The sequence below is a fragment of the Cavia porcellus genome, unplaced genomic scaffold (assembly GCF_034190915.1).
Source record: "Cavia porcellus strain 051 isolate PalLab524CR breed Dunkin Hartley unplaced genomic scaffold, mCavPor4.1 scaffold_25, whole genome shotgun sequence".
Classification (NCBI taxonomy): Eukaryota; Metazoa; Chordata; class Mammalia; order Rodentia; family Caviidae; genus Cavia; species Cavia porcellus.
In genome coordinates this window covers 31,619,654-31,641,857 of record NW_026947508.1, presented here as the reverse complement: position 1 = coordinate 31,641,857, position 22,204 = coordinate 31,619,654, and the positions used below count along the sequence as shown (strand labels likewise).

Genomic DNA, 22,204 nt, shown 5'->3' with positions numbered 1-22,204 from the left:
TGCACAGAAAGAGATGGAGCCAACCTTACTACAAACCAAGCCAAAGAAGCTCAACTAGACATAGCCAATTTCTAACCATACAGAAGAGGAGTTGCACATACATGCCACAGAGAACTGGAAAAAAAATATCTGAAACAGGGAGAACAGTTAGGAAATCCCAAGGAGATGGGTATCACTGTAGGAAGCTGCCCTTTATTCTGCCATGAAATACCCAGAGTAAACAAAACCTTGATAGTGGAGGCCTGTTCAACACATTTACCTTAAAGACAATTATTGTCTGTTTTTAATCCTGTGTGTCACACAATTCAGGAGAGAAAAGCTTTCTCCACCCAATGCTTCTGGTACTCTGTACAGGGCTCAATTATTATCCACTGGGAAGTGAATAAAGCCTGTTTGTCTAGCAAGTACTATGGGAATGGCTGTCTGCCTCTCAACACATTTTTTTGCTTCATCCCCCTATTTGTGCATTTATTTAGAGACAGGGCTCGCTATGTAGCCCAGCTGGCCTCACAGGTGTGCGCCACCACATATGACTCCGAAATTGTTTTTATTTTACAATATACTGGACACAGTGACTGGGCATAACTGTCACTAGATAATACCCAATCGTTTATAAATGTCAAACTGATACCACTCTTGTTCTCAGTTATCAGGACCAGCTCATAGGCGCAACAGGGCAAGGAGAGCCAACATGCCAGTGACAAGGAGCTGGGTTTGTTGTAAAACCTACATAACCCCGCAGAGGTCCTTCAAGAAATCCTGCCTTGACCAGAACTGAAGCTGATCTGCGAGTATGGGCTCTGGAACAGGTACGAGGTCTGGAGGGTCAAGTTTACTCTGGCCAAGATCTGCAAGGCTGCCTGGGGGCTGCTGACACTGGACGAAAAGGACCCGCAGTATCTCTTCCAAGGCAACACTCTCCAGCCGTGACTTGTCCTTATCAGTGTGCTGGATGATGGCAAGATGAGGCTGGATTACATCCTGGACCTAAAAACCGAGGACCTAAAAACTCTGGAAAGGGGCCTGCAGACCCAAGTCTTCAAGCTGGGCCTGGCCAATCCATCCACCATAAGTGTGTGCTCATCCGCCAGCGCCACATCAGGGTCCGCAAGCGGGTGGTAAACACCCCCTCCTTTATCCTGTACCGGACTCCCAGAAGCACATCAACTTCTCCCTGCACTGCCCATACTGGGAAGGCTGCCTGGGCCACCTGAAGAGGAAGAATCCAAGAAGGGCCAGGGTAGGGCCAGAGCCAAGGAGGACAAGGAGGAGGATTAAGCCCACCCTTCATTTTCTGGCTAAAGGATGGTTTTCTTTCCCAGTCACGTAAATGAACCAGAATCAACAGTTTAAAAAAAAAAAACTGATACCATTAAGGACCCCTCAAAAATACATATATATAGTAGCTCTGTGGTAGGTGTCTGCACAGAGGAAACACACAGATGTCCCAGGTTTAAACAGACAAAACAGATGGAGAATGTGGAGGGGAATGGGAGCCCCTGTCTAGCCATCCTCCAACACTTCAAGCAAGATTCCCCAAGTACAGTAATCTGCAGAAATGCTGAGGATTCTCTAAGTAAGAGGATAACTTCTTAAATCAAAGGTTTAGGAGAAAACATCTTTTTAGAAAGAACCGCTTCTCAGTCATTCAGCTAAACTAGTTGTTAATATGGTTTCAAGGACGACAGTCTAAGAAATGAGAGGCTAAGGCAATGGCAGCGAGCCTATGGTGCACGCAATGCAATAGGCTGTTTGTATCACTGAAGGATCTAAAAGCTTTCCCATCACAGGTCTAAGGCAATGGGAAGTGAGATCAATTAGATAAAAAGATGACTTTAAACTGGTTGTGGTGGCACACACCTGTAATTCCAGAACAGGGGAGACTGAACAACAGAGCCAGGCTCTGCCTCTTTTTTTTTTTTTTTCCTTTTTCCTTTTTATTGGTACCAGGGATCGAACTCACAACTGCCTGCTTACAAGACAGGCGCTTATGCCACTGAGCTAAATCCCCAGCCCCCAGGCTCTGTCTCAAAAAAAAAAAAAAAAAAAAAGAAAAAAAGCAAGTCCAGGTGTGGTGGCACACACTGTAATCCTAGCACTTGGGAGACAGAGGCAGGAGGATCACTGCAAATTTGAGACCAGCCTGGGCTACATAGCAAGACCTTCTTTCAAAATTTGAGGCCAGCCTTGACTATACAGCAAGACCCTGTCTACATAGAAAACAATGGGCTGAGGATATAACGTAGTGGCACAAGTGCCTGCCTGACAAACACAAGGTTCTGAGTTCAATTCCTAGCACCAAAACCAAACTAAACAAAAACAAAAACAAAAAAAGGACAGGAATGAGGATCTGTCTAATTCTTGATTCTAAAGAAATATTATAGGTTATTAACTCAGGGTCTATAAGCAGAAACTGTTCCTGTTATATATGCTAATCTTTAATCCTAAGGTACTCTCCATCAAAAATAAAAATAGCCTAAAACATGCAAGTTCAATCTTGGTCTTCCACAACAACTAGAAATATTATTGACCAAGCCAGAGTATAGCCATGCAGTGAGTTTACAAACAACAGACTGTTTTGAAAACAAAAGGCACGTGTGGTAAGAGGCTAGAGGCCAGAGAGGTGGAGAGAAAGCTGTTAGTCTGGACTGGGGAGCTGTGAGCAATTGTCATGCTGTCAACTAAACTTTCCATAGTTTTGAAGGCCACCAGAAAGTTATGGCTCTCCAGGATACAAAAGGACCTAACATCCCCGACCATCATGACTCTTTTTGTGCCAACCATTCTCAGATAAGCAAAATAATTCCCCCACCAGGATTATCTAACAATGGCAAGAGGCACAATTAGTTTTAACCACTTTCTTTGGGACCCAAATTCCCAAGTGGAAATAGGAGGCAATTGGTGACTGAGTTACTTGGGGGCCTCTGGAGAACCTCAGCCTCTCTGATGGCCCTGCAGTGCCAGCAGGGATGCTGGCATCCCCAGAGGACCTACTACATCATCATCATCTTCCTCCTCCTGCTCCTCGATGTTTGCATAGCGCCAGGAGGGCATGCTCACCAACCGGAGGGTCTTCAGCCCTGCTGGCTCCTTTGGCCACCAACAAAGGCAAAGACACAACAGAGGAACAGGAAATTCACAACACAAAGATGAAATGGAAATGAATGCAACAACATTTTTTTAAAAGTGCAAATAAATAAGAAAATACCCTCCCACCTCCAAAAGAGATACAAAACCAAATCAGGACCAAAGCAGATGGTTATACTGAACATTTCTTATGTTGAAACGGATCGTCAGTTCTCCATAACCACCTATCCTTTCTGCTTCTGTGAATCAACTGAGGGAGAAAAAGATGGATGAAAATAACAACGAAAGAATATCTGGGTGGCTTTGAGTGAAAAAGGGAGAGAGAGCTTGTATATCTAAATACTTATAGAATAAAAAAACTTAAAAGAATTCCAAGAGCTAGGGAAAAATATATTGGAGCAATTGTTACCTGTTTTGAAGCCAATGACAACAAAAAGAATTGTTTTAATATAAAATCATAAGTTCATCAAATGTATCATATTATCTAATAATCTTATAAGTAATAGAAATAATGTCCAACATAATGAAAATGAAATTATGATTACTTACTAGATTTATAAATAAGGGCAAGAGAAGAGCCAGAATTATATTTACTGGCTGTGCTATAAAAACTTCTGTCAGTTTTGGCCACTAAATATATATATAATTAATTCTTTTTCAAGGCAGATGGGGGGAGGAAGGAGAGAAGAAGGAAGAGGAGGAAAAGAAGGAGGAAGAGGGAGAAGAGGAGGTAAAGAAGGAGGAGGAGGAGGAGACAGAAGCAGCAGCAGAAGCAGTAGCAGCAGCGAAACAAAAGGACCCAGAGGAAGCCAAGCCCCAATCCTAGAAGGAGCTAAACATCACTTTAGCGGTGGTATCCTATGTGCCAAATTCTGTTCTTTAAACACAACAAACAATGACTAAGAATTCACCAAAGGCAGTGAGTGGGCCAGGATTCACAGACTACTGGAGCTCTGCGGCTCTTCAGCTCTCTTTTCTCCACAGATGTTTCCAATAGTCAACAGTGCACTTTTCCAAATGAAAATGACACTGTCGATAGCACTAGTAAAAGCACGTAAACCCAGCAGGGGCACTTGCATCAATCACGCTCAAATATATGAAACAACAGACACAATGCTGGATTATCTTGATCCGTCTAACACGGCAAATGTAAGAATGATGATCTGACAAGCCAAGAGCTAAGCCAGGATTTGTCTTCAGATAGGAAGGTGTTTCCCCAAAATGATCTTTAATGCATTTTGGAAGCAGACAGGCACACTTTGTTATCCAAGGAACCCAGAGGTACTGCTTTCTGGGGCGTGGCTCAGACATGAACCTCAGCACCTCTCTACTCTGTGAAACTTGGTGCATCACAGAAGGGAGAAAGTGAGACAAGCTAGAAAAAAACAACTCAAATCACACCTGGGGTTTTAAATGTAGTCTTCAGGTCCTTAGCTGAATATAGAAAAGAATGTATTGAAGCCACAATAGATGGGGAAATAGGAGGGGTCTTAACAGACTACAAATAAATGTGAACCTAAAGTTCCTATATTATCAGTACCTAGAAATACATGAAGAGTCAAAAGAAATATACACATATAGAAGAAATATAATAGATTCTTGATTTTAACAAGACATGAAAACATACATCAATCAGAATGTCATTTGTAAACTATAAGCTCAGAAATAAATAATAATCTCTTCTGCTTTTTCCTCCCAAGTCATTGAGGAAGCATTGTGAGGTCACTGTCCCAGCATTCAGCAAGATGACCCCAGATGCCACCAAGAGGGCACATCTACAGGCCACTCATCAGGAGAAGACAGACACTCACCAATTTGATGCCCGAGAGGACCTCCAGCAGAGAGATCAGGTTGTGGCCATCTCGAAGGTCTTCATAGAGATCATTAATGTGCTTGCGGACCTGGGAAGGAGAATGACGTAGACTGGTTTACATTTGATTTGAAGCATTTTATAAACCACACAAGAATTCTAGGTAAATACAAATTAAAGAATTTGAATACAGAAGCAAGAAAATTTGTGAATCTTCAGGCTTAAATAAAATATATAAGAAATGGTAACAAGCTGGGTATGATGACTCAAGCCTGTAAACCCAGCACTCAGGAGGCTGAGGCAGGAGAACTGCTGCGAGTAGGAAGCCAACCTGGGCGACACAGGAAGTTCAAGGTGATCCTCAACTGTTTCAAACAAACAAACAAACAAACAAAAAAGGTAATGCCACAAGGTGTGTGTGTGGGGGGGGTGTTTTTAATGAAGACAGATCTATTAAGACACTATAAGCAATACTGAGCAACAGTCTACAAACTCTGGATAAGGAGATGCAAAATCTTAATTACCCTGAAAAACCCCAGAAATGTTTCAGGGCCAAAATGTGATTGAATGGCTAATGACGGACAGATGAAGTCCTGCCAGTGTCACAAAAGCTTTCCAGTACGCTGAAAAGAAACTAAATGTTGGGTACTCAATGTTCCCTAAGATCTTCCTCCAGATTAACATTTCTCTTAAACACTTCTAACAGTGAATTTGAGAATTATTTTCCTTACAAGAAAATTGATTTCAATTTTATAATTAAAATTACAGAAAAATCTCACCTTGAGAAAAAAATGTAGTTAATGTCATACACCCTGCTAAATGCTGTTACCTCATCTACCCCTCACATCTGTAAAGTGCGTATTATTGTGGGGAGAGGGTGTTGAGAAAGGTCTTGCTATGTAGTTCAGGCTGGCCTGGAACTTGCACCAGTTCTCCTGCCTCAGCCTCCCAAATCCTGGGATTACAGGCGTGCACCACCAAAAAGTGGTGCTCTGTTTTATACACAAGGAAACAAGTTACAAAGAAAGCCCAAAGTCAAGAGGTAGAAAAACTGTGATTTCACTACTCATATGCTTTATGATCAGCCAATATCTCAGTTTACTATTTAATCCAAAAAACTACCTTCTGAAGAGTATCATCCCCTTTCCATAGAAAAAAACAGAAGTTGAGGATTAAGAAGTTAGGTTCATATAACTGTAAGTTAGGCAAGATCCACGCTCTTAATGAAGTGGCAGGTGGTCTTGTGTGGTGTTTTTGTTCGTCGTTTGTTTTAAAGTCACTAACAACTTGTTTTAAAGTCATGAACAACAGAGTGATGCTCACAGCACAGAATCAGAAGACCACTAGTTTGAGTAGGGAATTAGAAGATGGGGCTCAAAGGGTACAGAGTTTCAGCTAGAAATAAGTTCTGTAGATCTACTGTGCAACACAGTGACTCTATAGCTACTAATAATTAACTATACTCAGAAATTGCTGGGAGGCTAGATCTTAAGTGTTCTCACCATTAGAAAAAAGATAACTATGTGAGGTGTTAGGTTGTTAATTAGCATGACACCAAATCATCACAATAAAAATGTAATTTTTATTTGTCAATTTTTCAGTAAATCTGGAGAAACAATCAGAAGATTGGTAGAAATAGACCTTTTACACAAATAATTTTCTAGACAACAATAGAAATGGTTACTTTTCCTGGCAAGTATGATGTCATGAGTTTGATCCCTGGTATGAAAAGAAAAGAAAAGAAAAGAAAAGAAAAGAAAAGAAAAGAAAAGAAAAGAAAAGAAAAGAAAAGAAAAGAAAAGAAAAGAAAAGAAAAGAAAAGAAAAGAGAAGAAAAGAGAAGAGAAAAGAAATTAAGAAAGAAAAGAAAGAGTGAGTTACTTTCAAAAGTGGTATACTTACTTGAATTTTCAAGTAGAAGTTGCATTATAAACTGGGCACCGTGGCATACATGTGTAATCCCAGCATTCAAGAGGCTGAGACAGGAGGATCACCATGAATTCAAGGCAAGCATGGGATACATAAGCAAGTTCAAGGCTGGCCTACCCAACATAGTGAGGCACTGCCTCAAAAAAAGAAAAAGAGGGGGGGGGGGAGCTGCGATTTGCATTTTTTAAAAATATTTGAATGGAAAATTAAAGTCCTTTATAATTATGATACTCATTATAGCACTCAAAGTAGAATGTAAATTGGAAAAGATAAAGGGTGGAAACATCTGGGAAGATTTCCCTAATAAGATTATACTTAAAAGATCAGCAAATATTTCGGTAGAAAGAAAAAAGATTTTTTAAAAAATGAGACAAGGTACAGAAGTAGAAATCTGCAAAGTGTGCCTTTGCATGTGTGGAGAAATAAAGTGATAGGTACAATGTCCATCTGAAGAAAATGGTTCATTATAAGTTGGTAAAAACTTCTGAACACTAAAACAATACTGTCCTAGAGACTTAGGCATGAACACCTCCATCTTTAAGGTTAATCTGCAATACTACACTTTGTTAATCTTTCCATCACTTTATTAAATCTAGACAATGAATACAAGACACTTAGCTCATAATTATAGCAGTTGCACATCATTATTTTCATGGTAGAAACACAACAGACATAATTAACCTCAAGAGTACAGGCAATAACATGCAGTAAAATAATTACAGAGGGCTGTATGTACAGAATTAGTTTTATTTTAAATATGATTTGCTAGGTCGAGCATGGTAGTACATGCTTGTAATCCCAGCACTCAGGAGGCTGAGGCAGGAGGACTGCTGTGAGTTCAAATTCAGCCTGGGCTACGAAGGGAGTTCAAGGCCAGCCTACATTGCATAATGAAACCCATCTCAAAAAGGGGGGAAAAAAAGAATGCAGAGGAGGAAGAGAAAGAAGATGAAGAAAAGGAGGAAGAGGAGGAGCAAGAAAAAGAAGGGCAACTAAGTTAAATACAATTTGTGTTTTTTAATCACACACTTTACCACCTTCACTTTAGGTACTTTTATTGCAATAAAACACATATACTTGAAGCTATATTTTTATGTGGTCTTATTTCTTTTCATCTCAAGGGAACCAGTACATTACCTTGATTTCTCTGTTTTGTTTTGTTTTGTTTTGTTGACATGGGGCTCTCATTATGTTCCCCAGGCTGTTCTCAAACTCCTGAGAATTCAGGTAATCCTCCTGTTTCAACCTTCCTTCCAAGTGGCTGGGACCACAAATGTGTGTGTGACAGCACCATACCCAGCTTTCCCCCTGTAGTTCTTAATATACTTGCTATTATTCTTCCATAAGTACTTGCCCGTTTTTCCTTCCCTTTTTAAAAGCTCTACAAAGCTGAGAAGCTAAGGCACAACTACTGTGAGTTAAGGCCAGCCTCGGATACCCAGGGTTCAAGTTCAGCATGGGCTACAGATCCTGTTTCTTATTAAAAGAAAACTAAAAAAAGAAAAACAAAAGCTGTATATAACCAGACAAAAACAAAAGGTTATTATATAATCAGACAAAAAGGAAGGCTTTATCTTCGATAGATAAGATCTGAACATAGGTAGAAAACTTGGGAATGGGCTTTAAGAGCTTGAGAATCAGCCTGGGGATACAGCTCAGCAGCACAGTGCCTGCCTGGCAAGCTCAAGGCAGTCATGAGTTTGATTGGGGGGGTGTGGGGTGAGAACCAACTGCAACATGTTATTGTGAGGCTATTAAGTACCACAGAGTACTTAACAGAAAAAGGAGGCACCTTCAAATGGAAAGTTAATTTTACAGCAAGGCCTTAATAGTGCCTTCTTAAAATTCAAATTTTGCCTAGGTATGGTGGTGGAGCCTATAATCTCAGTACTTGGGAAACTGAGGCAGAAGGACTGTTTGAGTTTGAAGCCATCCTGGGCTACACAATGAGTTTGAAGTCCACCTGCACTACAAAGTGCAACAACAACAAAAACAATTCCTGTTTTGCTCTACAACTACCATAGCAAAATTTAAATATAAGACATTTAGGTAAGTATTAGGGTATTACATCTCTCAATCTTTGTCTCAATATAACAAGCAGTAACTATGAAACTAATATGAAACTACCTTTAGGATATATATACAGAGAGAAAAAAAGACACAGACAGAGGTAATGGGGAAGGGAATGTAGTTTTCTGTCCCCTTCCCCAAAGACTTTCCAACAATAGCCTATTTCAAAGGCACACTGGATACAGCTCTGCCTACTGATGTGTAAGAACTAGCTGACTCTAACTGGGTACTTCTGTGTCAGAAAATTTTCAGACATAAAGATGAAATGTGGAGGACTCAATTAATGACCCAAATCACACAGCTATCAAAAAAACCCAGCTGATCTAATCCAGATCTGCCCCATTCTAAAGTCTTTCCTTCAGCACATGTTCACATTTGCTTCCAGTGTTTTCCACAAATCTCAAGATACATTACGGTAGAGGAAGGAGCAGAAATTTAGAGTAGTCACCAAGTAAAGCCAACAGTGCTTAACAATCATCAATATAGATATAACTTCCAACAAATAATCACGCTTGATGTCAACAAACAAAATAAACGAAAAACTTCAACTATCCCGGATCTCAGCAGTTTGCACACCCTTAGAAAAGTACAATTTAAATTAACAAATGTCCCAAAGAAAATATATAAATGCCTAACAAAGAAAAGATGTTCAACATCACCAGACATAAGGAAAATGTTAATCAAAAGACAAATAATAAGGATTAGTAAGAATGCAGATAAAGTAGAACCCTCCGACACTGCTGGCAGACATGTGAAATAGTGCAGATACCCTGGAAAATAATCTGCTGGTTCTTCAAAAGGCTAACCAAAGTTATCATATGGCACAGTCATTCCACTCCTAGGTATGTAACTCAAGAGAACTGAAAACATGTCCAGACAAAAATTTGCAAATTATTATTTGCACCAGCATTACTCATATCAGCCAAGAAGTAAAAAATAACCCAAACGCCCATCAAATGATCAATTATAAAAGATGTGGCATATCCATAGTAAGGAATATTCCCCAGCAATGAAGAGAAATGAAACGATACATGCTGCAACAATGATGCACCTTGAAAACATTAAGCTAAGAACTTAATCACAATGGATCACATGTAGTGTGACCCCATTTACAGGGGATACCTGGGAAAGAAGATCCATAGAAACACACAGTAGACTGGTGGCTGCCTAGGGCTGGGGGAAGCCTGTGAGGAGTTTGGAGGTGGTGGCTAAGGGGTATAGCATCTCTTTTGGGGACAATGAAAATGTCCTCTAAAAATTGATCGTGGTGATGACCGCACAACTCTGTAAACATACCAAATAATACTCAACAGTATTCTTTCAATAGGTGACTTGCATAATGTGTTAAGTCTTCAGTTAGCAAATGACTAAATTTTAAGACAAGTCCAACCGGACCCAGGAAAATCATCCTCAATCCCGTGCACCAAAGAAGCCAAAGAAAACCTGCTCTTTCACTTTTTAAAAACTTGTCTTACAGCTGTGAAAAATAAATAGCTTTCCTCTATGGTTGAGTGGCTTTAACAAAGGGAATAAACTACACTTAAGTGCTTAGAATCAGAATCTGAACCCAAAGGGATTTTAAAGATGACTTAGATCTAGCCAATTGACTTAGGTTTACCCAGTTTTCAGATGAGAAAACTGTTGCCTGGAGAAGTTAAGTAACCCAAGTAAGATCATTTGGCCAAGAACCAGAGTAGATACCAGATCTGTCACCTTATTCCCATTTTCGTTCCTTCTTTTTGAAGACATTTACAATACTTGATTGGTAAATATGATGTATTATCAATTTTTTTTGGCGGTATCGGGGATCAACTCACAACCATGCGCTTGCCAAGCAGGCGTTTATGCCACTGAGCTAAATCCCCAGCCCTATTATCAACATTATTAAATAATAAGAGAAACTCAACAACAAAGAAGCAATGATTATGATGTGGTATTCTTTAACATCTACAGAAAACATGATCCAGAAAAACTTTCATCTAAAACTATGTATTAAAGGAAACACAAACAGTTCGATTTCCGTGAACCTCTATATACTGAAGAAACAGGTCAGAGGAGAAAATTTAAAAACAAAGTGCCAGGCATGGTGGTGCATGCCTGTAATCCCAGCACTTCGAAGGCTGACGGCAGGAAGATTGCTGTGTTTGAGGCGGCCTGGGTTACACACTGTGTTCAAGATTAGCCTGGGACTACACAGTGAGACCGTGTCTCAAAAAACTTAAAAATTTATTTAAAAAAAAAAAAACTATGGGATACTCCTGTAATGCCAGCACTCTGGAAAGCTAAGGAAGACCACAAGTTTGAGCCCCATCTGGGCAATTTAGAAAGACTCTGTCTTACAATAAAAATGAAAAAGGGCTGCAGATACAGCTCAGTGCAAAGGCCATCAGTTCAATCCTCAGCACCACACACACACACACACACAGAGATTTGGGAAAGGGAAAACAAGGTTGGTAATGAGGCTGAGGCAGATTTCTGAATTGGTAGGTCACTAAATTATAAAGGGAAATTCTATATTGATTCACTGACTAAACACCTATTTGAGGGGGAAAAAAACAGATTATAGTTGTCCTAGACTTCCCACTCTGGAAAGATCTGTGCTCAAATGCAGGAAAAAGAGTGAAGGCTGGTAACCCTATGCAGGGAACAGTGAGTGGGTCACTGCAGCTAAAAACTCAATCATCTATTTTAAGAACTTCCTAAATTTGGAAACCCTAATGGTAGTTAACAACCCTGATTAACAGAGATTCTCTGAGGATGAGGGTGGTTCTGAAATCCATCAAAGACAACCGTATTTAATAGGTGGGCCCAACTTGGGCCCAAAACCTTTGGTAAGAGCTGAGGTGAGTCTAAAGTGAAATCTAGCCTTAATAGTAACCACATCCAGGCAGGAAGAGCCACAGACCAGCACCACAGGGTCACAAGAGGAAAGACCGAAAACACTCTTCCTCAGTGTCATTGTAAGTAGGCACTTGGTTGTCCCCAGCCTCCTCCAACATTTCCCACTGACATGAAGAGGCACAGAGGTGTGAAAGTCCACCAAGTATTTGGGGACAGAACAGCTGCTCATGGCCACACTGAGACTGTGCAGCAGACAGTAACACGAACCATCAGTTGACCTGTGTTCAGCTAGGTAACTCAAAAACAAAGACAAGCTAGAAACAGCAGTGAACATTTCGAGTTTAAAACTTTTGCTGGTATATGTGGAATTCTACACTAGAACTCCAGGAAGTTTAGTGCCTACTAGATGCACACATGAATAAAAAGGAGAAGCATTTATTAACTATTAAACGCTAGCGTTTCTTTTACATCTACTAACCTCTTAAATCAGTAAGACCTAACCAGAAAGCCCACTTCTCCTCCTGAGGTATGCACTCTCGTATCTTTTTTTGATGTTCTCTTTGGGAAAACACAGTTTATCGGGTTACCAGTATCTGGGATATGGCACAGATACTCTGAATCTCTAGATTTTCCTTTTTGATAATTCTGACACAATAAACATAACTGTTGCTCTGTGGGCTTGTGTTATAAATTAGGTTGTTTATATATTCATATACATACATTGTTAACAAATTTCTTTCATGAATGGATAAACCACGTTCTCATTTAATAAAGATGAATTCGTTTTCTTACTCCAGGACAAACTGTTTCCCAAACAGGTACTTGAGAACCCAAGAGATCTTACATGAACGAACCCTAGAGGAGGCTTAAACTGTTTTGGTTTGGTTTTCTGAGACAGGGTCTGGGTCTGGAAACTCATGGCAGTCTTCCTGCCTCAGCCTTCCCGGTGGTGCCAGAATTAGAGGCCACCACATCTGGCTCCGGGAGGTTTAACTGGTTTTGATCTTACATTAATCTGGGTGTACATGAACAGCCAAGCAAAAGGTGCCCGAGTTGTGAAAATCAAATCTTGACCCCTAATCTTCACCCCCAAAGTTCAAAGAATTCCAGCTTACAGCAGTGATTCAAGTTAGCAGTGAATCTCTCTCTTAAAATATTCCAAGATGAAAAAAATGCTACGGGGTGGGGGTGGGGGGGGCCTTCTGGGCTGGCAGCCTGAGAGGTGATGAAAAATAGCCAAGGGTTTTAAGTAAAGCTCTGGCTGGTCTCCAGTGGCTAACAATGCTGTGATGTGTGCTGCTGCTCCCACTTCAGCCCCGCCCCCAGCCCTGCTGAGCGCCTGTCATCACGCAGCACAGAAGCTGGGGTCCAACAGGCAGCAGCAGCTACAAATGAGCAGCAGGGAGCCACCACCTTTGAATACCATGACAAAGTTCAAGGAAAAAGCTTGAGGCAGATAATCCACTTCTTCCCAGGGGTAGAGTTGAGTATAAAAAGGGAGCATGTTTGGTAGAAGACCTAGAAATTCTGATTGGAGGATTCATGACTGAGCCATCATAGCTCCAACTCCTCACTAGCTGTATGATCTTGGGGCAGTCAATTTACCTCTGTTACTCTCATTCTCCTTACTTGTGAAAACAGAATATAAAATATATTTCCCTCCACAGGAATTACTAAAGGATCAAGTCAGGTAAAATGTGTTTCATAAACTATAAAACACCACCAAGTATTATTTATGCAAGGTAACAAGAAATGACTCCTTCTTGTGGCCCTGTATAGCACCAGACAGGAAAGCGACGCATACACATGGGTGTCTCTTCAAAGCAGTACTGACTAGGGACGGAGCTGCAGCTGATTTAATCTGAGGGACAGAAGTCAGAGTGTCAGGAAGTTTATACTAGAGCTCCGCTTGACAGGCAAGTAGGTAGGAGCCAGGCACAAGACGCTAGGATGTACATTCCAGGGAGAGAAAAACAAAGAGGTGTGAAAGTGCACAGAGTTTTGGGGGCAGTGTGTTCTCTGTGTGGCTACCACACAGGCTATACAGGAGAGTCTACCTGGAAATGAAAATGGACAGGTCAGAACAGGCTGTGCAGAGCTCTGCACTATGATAGAACTAGGTATCACTGGACAATAGACAACCAGTGGCCACTGAAGAGATTTAAAGAAGAGAATAGCTATTTTTGTTTGTTTTTCTCTCTGCCTCTCTCCCTTTGCCCTGATACTGTAAGACTGGCTTATTACCTGCTTTCAAGCTATTATCTACCACAAAGACATAATATACATAAACCCTATCACAAGCTGGGTATGGTACTTCGTACCTGTAATCTTAGCACTCAGGCAACTGAGGCAGAGAGATAACTGAGAGTTCAAGGCCAGTGGGCTACACAGTGAGTTGAAGGCCAGCCCAAACCACATAGTGAGACCCTGTCTCAAAACAAAAACAAACAGCAATTTAAAAAAGAAATATTTATCATTTGGGACATGTCAAATATAGCATATTCCATATGAATGTGTCCAGTACACTGTGAGGAATGCATATTCTTTGACAGGCAAAAATGAGGGAAAAGGCTCTATAGTTGCCTCTTTATTCAGGATTTGCAGTTTGAAAAAATAACCTTTACCTGCAGTTCTCACTATTACAACACCTATGCCTCATTTGTATCACCTCCGGGGCCACATTTTCCTTCACAATAAATGGACAACCAGCCCACAGAGGACAGAAAACCCTAGCCCATCATAGTTTTTGCTTGTGCCTTTAGAAACATGTGGCTTCAGAGGTGTACCCATGTGAGGAACAGCTACCACAACCAGTATATAATAAATGAGTACAACACAGAAAGATGAAGGTAAAAGGGCACACAAGAAATGGAACAGGAAAATGAAGTCTTATAAAAAAGTGAGAGAAAGAGTAGCGGTCTAATAACTGTTTAGTTTTCATAAAGTCCAGCTATATCTAGATATCAGATTGTGTGATATCATCCCATATATACTTTTACTTGTGCTTTTTTTTATTTCAGCCACCAAACAATCCCTGTGAAACTGCTCAAGAATAGAGAACAAAGGAAGAAAATGACCATTATTAAGGCCCTGGGAAGATCATCATCACGAAGGTCAGAGAGAAAAGCGCCTGGAAGAGGAAAAACACATTCAGAAGGGGAAGAGGTGACTCAGGGAGAAAACAAGAGTCCTAGAAGCCAATGTAAAACATGGTTTCAAGGAACAGACAGCAGGGTCAAATGCTAGAGAAACCAAATCAGACGAAGATAAAATGAGGTCACCGGATATGGCAATTAAGAGATCACTACTGACCTCTCACCTCTCCCACAGCAGCAGGAATGATCTGAACTCACACTTTTCAGATCTGACTGCTGCAGGAGGCATTCCATTTACCTTTGGTGGGCCTTTCATGTGCTTCTGGTTGACTTTTAATAAATCCCTTGCCATGTATGGTGGCGCACACTGTAATCTCAGCACTTGAGAGTCTGAAGTAGAAGGACTGCCCAGTGTTCAAGGCCAGCCTAGGTTACACAGTGAGTTCAAGCCAGTCTGAACTACACTGCAGGACTTTGTCTCCAAAAAAGACAGAAAATAAAATCACATTTGTCCCACTCTTACTTAGTAATGAAATTTAAAAATAAAAATAAAGGAGTTTATAAAACTTTTTTTTTAAAGCTGGCAATAAAGTGTTCTTAAGAGTTTTAGAAATCAGCCGGGCATGGTGGCTCACGCCTGTAATCCCAGCACTCGGGAGGCTGAGGTGTGAGGATCGTTGCGAGTTCGAGACCAGCCTGGGCTACAAAGTAAGCTCAAGGCCAGTTTAAACTGCATAGCGAGACCGCATCTCAAAAAAGACAAAAAAAAAAAAAAAGTTTTAGAAATCATTCCAAGCATCCTCAACCTCAGCCTTCTGAGACAGTGGCACATAATAAGGTTGTTTCCACAGAAGGAGAGAGGGAAGGAACATGCATATCCTCAAGACTGGCACAAGGCAGGCAATCCAAACCATTGAAGAAAAGGGAGAGTTTAACTCAGGAGCACTAACAGGTGCTAGGGCCGCACATACGGCATCTGTGAAGTTATCCTACCTTCATCAAGTGCTTGTTGACCCACTTGGTGAATGTTTTCTTCTGAACTCGGTCCCGCTCATCTGCAAAGGAAACACAGAGAAGGGCTCAGGGCTGTGCAGGCAAGTTCCTAGTCCCCTGCCTCGTGCATACCTTAGTTTCTCCAGGACCACTTTTAAAAGTTCATTTGGGGGCCAGAGATATAGCTCAGCAGGATAAGTGCCCACCTGGCAAATGCAAAGTCCTGAGTTTGATTCCCAGTATCAAAAATAAATAAATAATAAAATAAAAGGTTCATTTTAAAACAGGTGTGGTGGTGCACACTTGTAATCTTAGCACTTGAGAGCCTGAAGCAGGAGGACAAACTTGAGGGCAGCCAGTGCTCAACAGTGAGTTCAAAGCCAGCCTGAACTACATGGCAGAGACCCTATCTCAAACAAAACAAAACAAAATTGACTTTACCCACAGAATCACAGGACTTCTTATCAGGGAGGCTTCATCTATTCAAACTTCCTCTTTGCTCCTGACCCTGCTGTCACTTTACAGAGTGGATTCATATGCTTCAAAAATCCTGTCACAGCAACGTCTCCAGAGCAACACAATCTGAACAGAGCAGGGAGGAGAATCACTCCCTGTTTCCTTCCCAACAAACAATGAAGGTCAAAGCTGTGAACACCAGCATAATGTGTGAAGTGGCCTAGGCAGGTGGGTTACATCTCTCTCTCTCTCCAACCACCAATCTGCCTGAGCCCCACCGCCACCCTTCCCACCCAGCACTCCCTGCATCATGCCACCTCCCTCGGCCAGCTCTCAAAGCTGACCAGTTTTTATCTGTTTCCTCCCTTCCTTCTCCTAAGAGGGGATGGGAGCACACCGAGGCAAACTCCCTTACTCCCAACTCACTTTGTGGCCCAGGCTGCACTTGAACTCACAGCAATCCTCCTGCCTCAGCCTCTGAGTCCTGGAATTAGAGGCATGTGCTATCATGCCCGACATCTACAGTATTCTTGAGATAATGAAAAATTCACTATCTCATAAGACAGCACATCAATTTACTTAAATCTAATCTAGTTTTCACCTTAGGTTTATAAATAGTTGAAGCCAGGATTATCAGATTTGACCTCTACCATGCCAACATATTTTGACATTTTTAGCAGCCAATTGGTACAGTTGTCCAGAACCTACAATCATCTTTTTTAGGACCATGTCACCTACAAACTAAATCAGAATCAGTTACAACTAGTCTCAGCTAAATCACAGACATTCATACTATTTACTTTCCCTGCATGCTACTCTATTTCTTTCTCTTCGCCTCTCCAAATGCTACTTATTCTTTAAAATCCAATTTGTTCCTTCATTCATTTATTCTTTGCATAAATATTAAGGACCAAGTTGATAGGTCCTTTAGACTCTAACAATAGAAATATTAATGTAGCCAGATGTGGTGGTTCACACCTGTAATCCCAGTACTCTGAAGACTGAAATGGGAGGGTCTCTATGAGTTCAAAGCCAGCCTGGGCTACATAGTGAGTTCAAGGCTAGTCTGATTACATAGCAGGCCCCTGTCTCAAAAAAAGGAAAGAAAAGGAAAAATGTCACAATCCCTGCCTTCCAAAGAAGTGACTAACCTTAAAAGATAACTAGAAGTCAATCAGAAAGAGAAGGGAATAGACAAAGTTGTTATATGAAGTTATTATCTCACACAGATTCAAAGAGATGAGCTTACATTCAGAGAAATGCTCAAAACGAAGACTTAAAACTTGGTAAGGAGGTGTATGCTAAATCATGACCTTTCATGACAAGCTAAGGAGTCCAAACTGTATTTATAGGTAAGAAGGGGCACTGAAAGATTTTAAATTAGGAGGATGATATGATCAGATTTGTGTTTGTGAAAATTTATTCTGGAAACCTTTCCTGGTTTGGGAAACCTTTTCCTGGTTATTGGGAACTGAACAACTCCAGTTCCCAATAATGTCTATGACATCCTTTATGGCACTTACTGTACTAATCACTAAATCTGCATTTATATAATTTTAATATGCTATTCTTACATCATCAGTGAGATCACTAACTTGTTGAAGAGAAAAACCATTATTCGTATCTTCCACAATCTCTAACAGCTAAAGCTTTACACATTAAGACCTAAACAAAAACTTTAAAAAAATCTTTCTCAATTGGTCAGTATATCATTAGAAGACAGGCTAAAGAAACATAAAATGAAATGAGAACTGAGTTACCTAGAAGAATACAGTTCAATAGGTCAAAACTCCAAAACTCTAGTAAGTATCAATGTATGATGGGACATGCAACCATGATAGAAAAATTATAGCTAACTGTGAGTTCTGACCGCTACACTTTCATCAAGAGCAGACCCACACTGCTTTGCTACACTAATTACTCCATAACCATGTCTTGATTTTAGTTTTACAAAATTCAATTACATAGCAAGACCTTGTCTCAAAAAAACAAAAATAGGTCAGCCTGGACTACAAAATGAGTTCAAGGTCAACCTGAACTGCACAGTCAAACTATGTCTCAAAAAGACCATAAGTAGATAGACAGATAGATAGATAGCCATTGCTGCCCTAGAGAAAAATTGATGGTCTCATTAATCATGCTGCCCCAAAGCTAACTAATTGCCTTTCGATTCAGGAAGAAAAAGATCAAAATGTTTTCTGAATAGAATTAACAGCAACTTGACTACATGCCCTTCCAAAGCCAACTAGCCTGTTCACAGCTGAGTTATACATTCCCCTAGAAAAGGGTTTTGTAGAACTGTTTAGCCTCTAGTAGAGTAGGATCCTTTTTTAAGATCATTACTTAATATCAGCATAAGAGGCTACTGCAGTGCTAACGTAGGGTGTAACATTTTAGCAAGCAAGTTCAGTGGGGAAACCAAGCAGAAACCTTAACTATTACACCGAACTTCGACATGCTCTAAACAGTTCATACTTTCAAACTATTTGCTAAGTTTTAAATTTGGCTTCCTACACAATAAATTCCCACATCAATTCTAGTTTAATCTAGATCACTCTATTAAAGTAAAATTCTCAGAAAGTACTCTTATGTTAAAAGGAAAAGAGTCAAAGAAAGGGGCAAAATTCATCTGAAATTTTCTTATAATTTCAGGACTAATAAAGGCATTTATCTAGTATCTTATTTGCTTGGTGTTTTTGTTAATTATTAGATTTCTGAATTACAAGGCTTTAATTGGAATGATTCAGTACTTGTTTCCAACTTCATTAAGACTAACAGTACAGGTCAATGGGCACCAAGCTACCAATACCTACAATAACTTTCTTCGTTTCAGTTTCACTGGCAGAGATGTCCCTTCTCATAACCCACATCTGTCCTTCCACTTTTTCCCTCTTGGGGAAAATAATCTTCTTGGGGAACATAATCTAGCAAGTATCCCTTGCCTGCATACCTTCAACTTCCTCTCCTCCATCAGCTCTTTCCTGGACTTCCAGGACAAGTGTGATGACAACTCTCAAAATCCACTTCCTCACCTCTTACCTATCTGGCCATGGCCTCCAACCCCATGGATTCACTCTCCCTGCTCCCCCTACAGTCACCTAATTTCCAGTGTAGCAGGGCAGTTCTGCATCTTATCTCATTTAAATTCTCTGTGGTAGAAGACAAGGCTGATCATTCCTTCACCTTTTAAACAAAGTCTCCCTCTTCCCTGTGATACTGGAGACTGAACCAAGGGCTTCTGCACTGAGCCACACAGTCTTGTTAAATTGCCCCAACGGGGCTTGAACTTGTGACCCTTCTGTCTCACCCTCCCAAAGTGGGGGGTTACTTGGCACCACACCCAGCCACACACTCTCTCTTGAATCTAGTTTTTCTCCTTTAGTTCTTTTCTCTTTTGTTCACTCCTTAAATGTTTATACATCTTTGGTCCTTTCTACTATTCTATATTATAGCTTCTTAAAATATTCAAGGATCTAAGACTCCATTCATTGATGGGTTTAGAGTGGGGATCATAAAATACCAAAATTATATTCAAAGCTCTTGGTATTATGAGGGAGGAAATCATTGCTTTAAAAAAATTAAAAGTTAGGGATGCCCATTCTCTACCTTCTCCCAGAAAGATTTCATCTATCCCCATGGTTCCAACCTATACACAGGTAATTCCCAAATCTTTGTCTTCAGCCCAGGGCTTTATCCCAAACGCCACTCTCATATATCAGACTGCCTCCTAAAAATTTCATGGTCATCTCAAATTTATTTGTTTAAAATAGAAATCTTTTTGTTTGTAACAGACTATCCTGCTGTAATTCATCCTTCTCAATGCTACCAGCAATATTTCTGTCAAAAGGAATCTTGTGTGCTCACTTCAGCAGCACACACACATATACTAACTGCAGAAGGATGCAGAGATGAGCAGGGTCAGGGGACAGAGTTTGTTATTATCTACTTTATAATCCTCCAATGAGTCTTTATTCTCCTAATAGTAGTAAAGATTTATTGAATATATACTTATATGCAAAGCACCTTACATACGTACTTTTAGTGCTCAGCAAATGTTTTAAGTATCACTTTAACAGAAAGATAAAAGTCCAGAGAGAAGTAACTTGTCCAAGATCACAAGGTAAAGTATAAAGTCACATTTGAACCCAGCTTACCCTGTGCCAAAGCCTGATGCCTCCATTAAGATAACATTCAATAACATTCAAACTTTTTTTAGCTTGATATGACTCCTTCCTGCCACTTATTTCTCTCCACACTTCCATGAAAACTCTAACTTCCAGTCTTGTTTAAATGAAGCCTGTTTTCTTGTCCTCTCATGCCTTTGCACATAATGTTCCCTTTGCATGGAATGTACCACCCCCTTCTCATCTTCAGCATTCAGTTATCACCTCCTCTAAGTGCTTTTCCCATCGCCTACACACACTAGTTTGGTAACTGTTGCACAGTATCACTGTTTACCACTCTCTGTCCTATTCTACAATTTAAGAATAGTACAGGTACAGAATGAAAGCTGCATTGGGATGCATAATTCTATATTCTGATCAAAGAGCCTATCCACATAGTCTCACTGCATCATGAATCAGTCAAAAACAAATTAAAGGAAAGCCTCTGCTTGTTTCCTTGAGAGTGATAAAAAGTCCTAAGTTCTTAAGAACCTGGGAAGTATCAGCGATCTGGAAATCTACTGTCTTCTTCTTCTTCTTCTTCTTCTTTTTTTTTTTTTTTTGTAATGGGGATCAAACTTACAACCTCGCGCTTTTGCCAGGCAAGTGCTTATGCTGCTGAGCTAAATCCTCAGTCCATCTGGAAGTCTAAAAGGAGATACTCAAGCTGACAGAGAAGGGGAGAAGAGAGTTGAAATAGGTCTGTTCTGTGACTTTATGAAGTTTACAATTAGTGGTAAAAGATCATCATGTGAATAATTAATAATAGCACGAGCAAATAAGCTATCAGATACATGCTGCACAAAATTATACTGAAGCACAAACACAGAGTTGAGCAACTCCAACAAAGAGATAGAAGAGTTCAAGGAAGGTGTGGTGTCCGAAATAATCCTTAAATAACAAGTAGGATGCTGGCAGGCCAAAAGAAACAAATGAAAAATAAACAAACAAACAAAAACTGTGATTCAGGTATACCAAAGTACACACCATGTGTTTAAGGGATGCTTTGGCTAGATATAGCACACATTTAATAATGTAATAAGAAAGTAGACTATGTAGGTTGCCTGAAATCGCAGCACTTGGGAGCCTGAGGCACATGGATTGCTGTGAGTTTAAGACCTACTTGAACTATATATAATGAGACTCTGTCTCAAAAAAACTAAAATTGTATGAGGCCTATCTCACTTAGCATATGACTTAATCTTCACAATGCTACCCAAGTGTGCAGTATTTATCCTCATTTTATAATTCAGAAGTTTAGTGACAGAGGGCTTATTAATTTTCCCAAAGTCATACCATAATTAGTAGAACTAAGATTTAAATGCAAAGGATAGGGATATAACTCAGCAGCACAGCACCTGCCTGGCAAATGCAAGGTCATTAGTTCGATTCTAGTACCAAAAAAAAAAAAAAAAAAAACAAAAAGAAAAAGAAACAGAGAAAGAAAGAATGAATGAATGAAAGAAAGAAAGAGAAAAAAAAGATTTAAATGCAAGTCTATTAGGTTCTGTCAGACGTGTGAACACTCCATGCTACTGCCTCCATGAAATCATTATAAAGGAACACAATACAATCTACCATTGTAATAAGAACTCAAGAAAGACATCTAGTCAGGTGTGGGCTATGTAGCTGTAATCCCAGAGTTTGGGAGGTTAAGGCAGGAGAACCATGTGAGGTCAAGGCCAGTTTGGGCTACGTAATGAGATACTATCTCAGGAAAGGTGGGAGGGGGGAATCTATCATCAAAGGTTGGTACAGACT

At 40.2% G+C, this 22,204-nt stretch overlaps 1 protein-coding gene and 1 pseudogene across 21 annotated transcripts in view; one reads left to right on the top strand and one right to left on the bottom strand.

Moving 5' to 3' along the window:
* Macf1 (microtubule actin crosslinking factor 1) overlaps nucleotides 1–22,204 on the bottom strand; it is a 342,822-nt gene that overhangs the window by 211,668 nt on the left and 108,950 nt on the right. For 13 of the 21 annotated variants that reach the window (XM_063236132.1, XM_063236140.1, XM_063236151.1 and 10 more), the window contains 2 exons: nucleotides 15,825–15,886; nucleotides 4,899–4,988 (listed from right to left, as the gene is read on the bottom strand). In XM_063236132.1, coding sequence (XP_063092202.1) covers nucleotides 4,899–4,988; nucleotides 15,825–15,886 — 152 coding nt within the window. Of the gene's footprint in view, nucleotides 1–2,994; nucleotides 3,091–4,898; nucleotides 4,989–15,824; nucleotides 15,887–22,204 lie in introns of all 21 variants that reach the window. The other 8 variants (XM_063236130.1, XM_063236131.1, XM_063236150.1 and 5 more) reach the window with 1 other exon arrangement.
* On the top strand, nucleotides 692–1,278 carry LOC100717051 (small ribosomal subunit protein uS4-like; annotated as a pseudogene).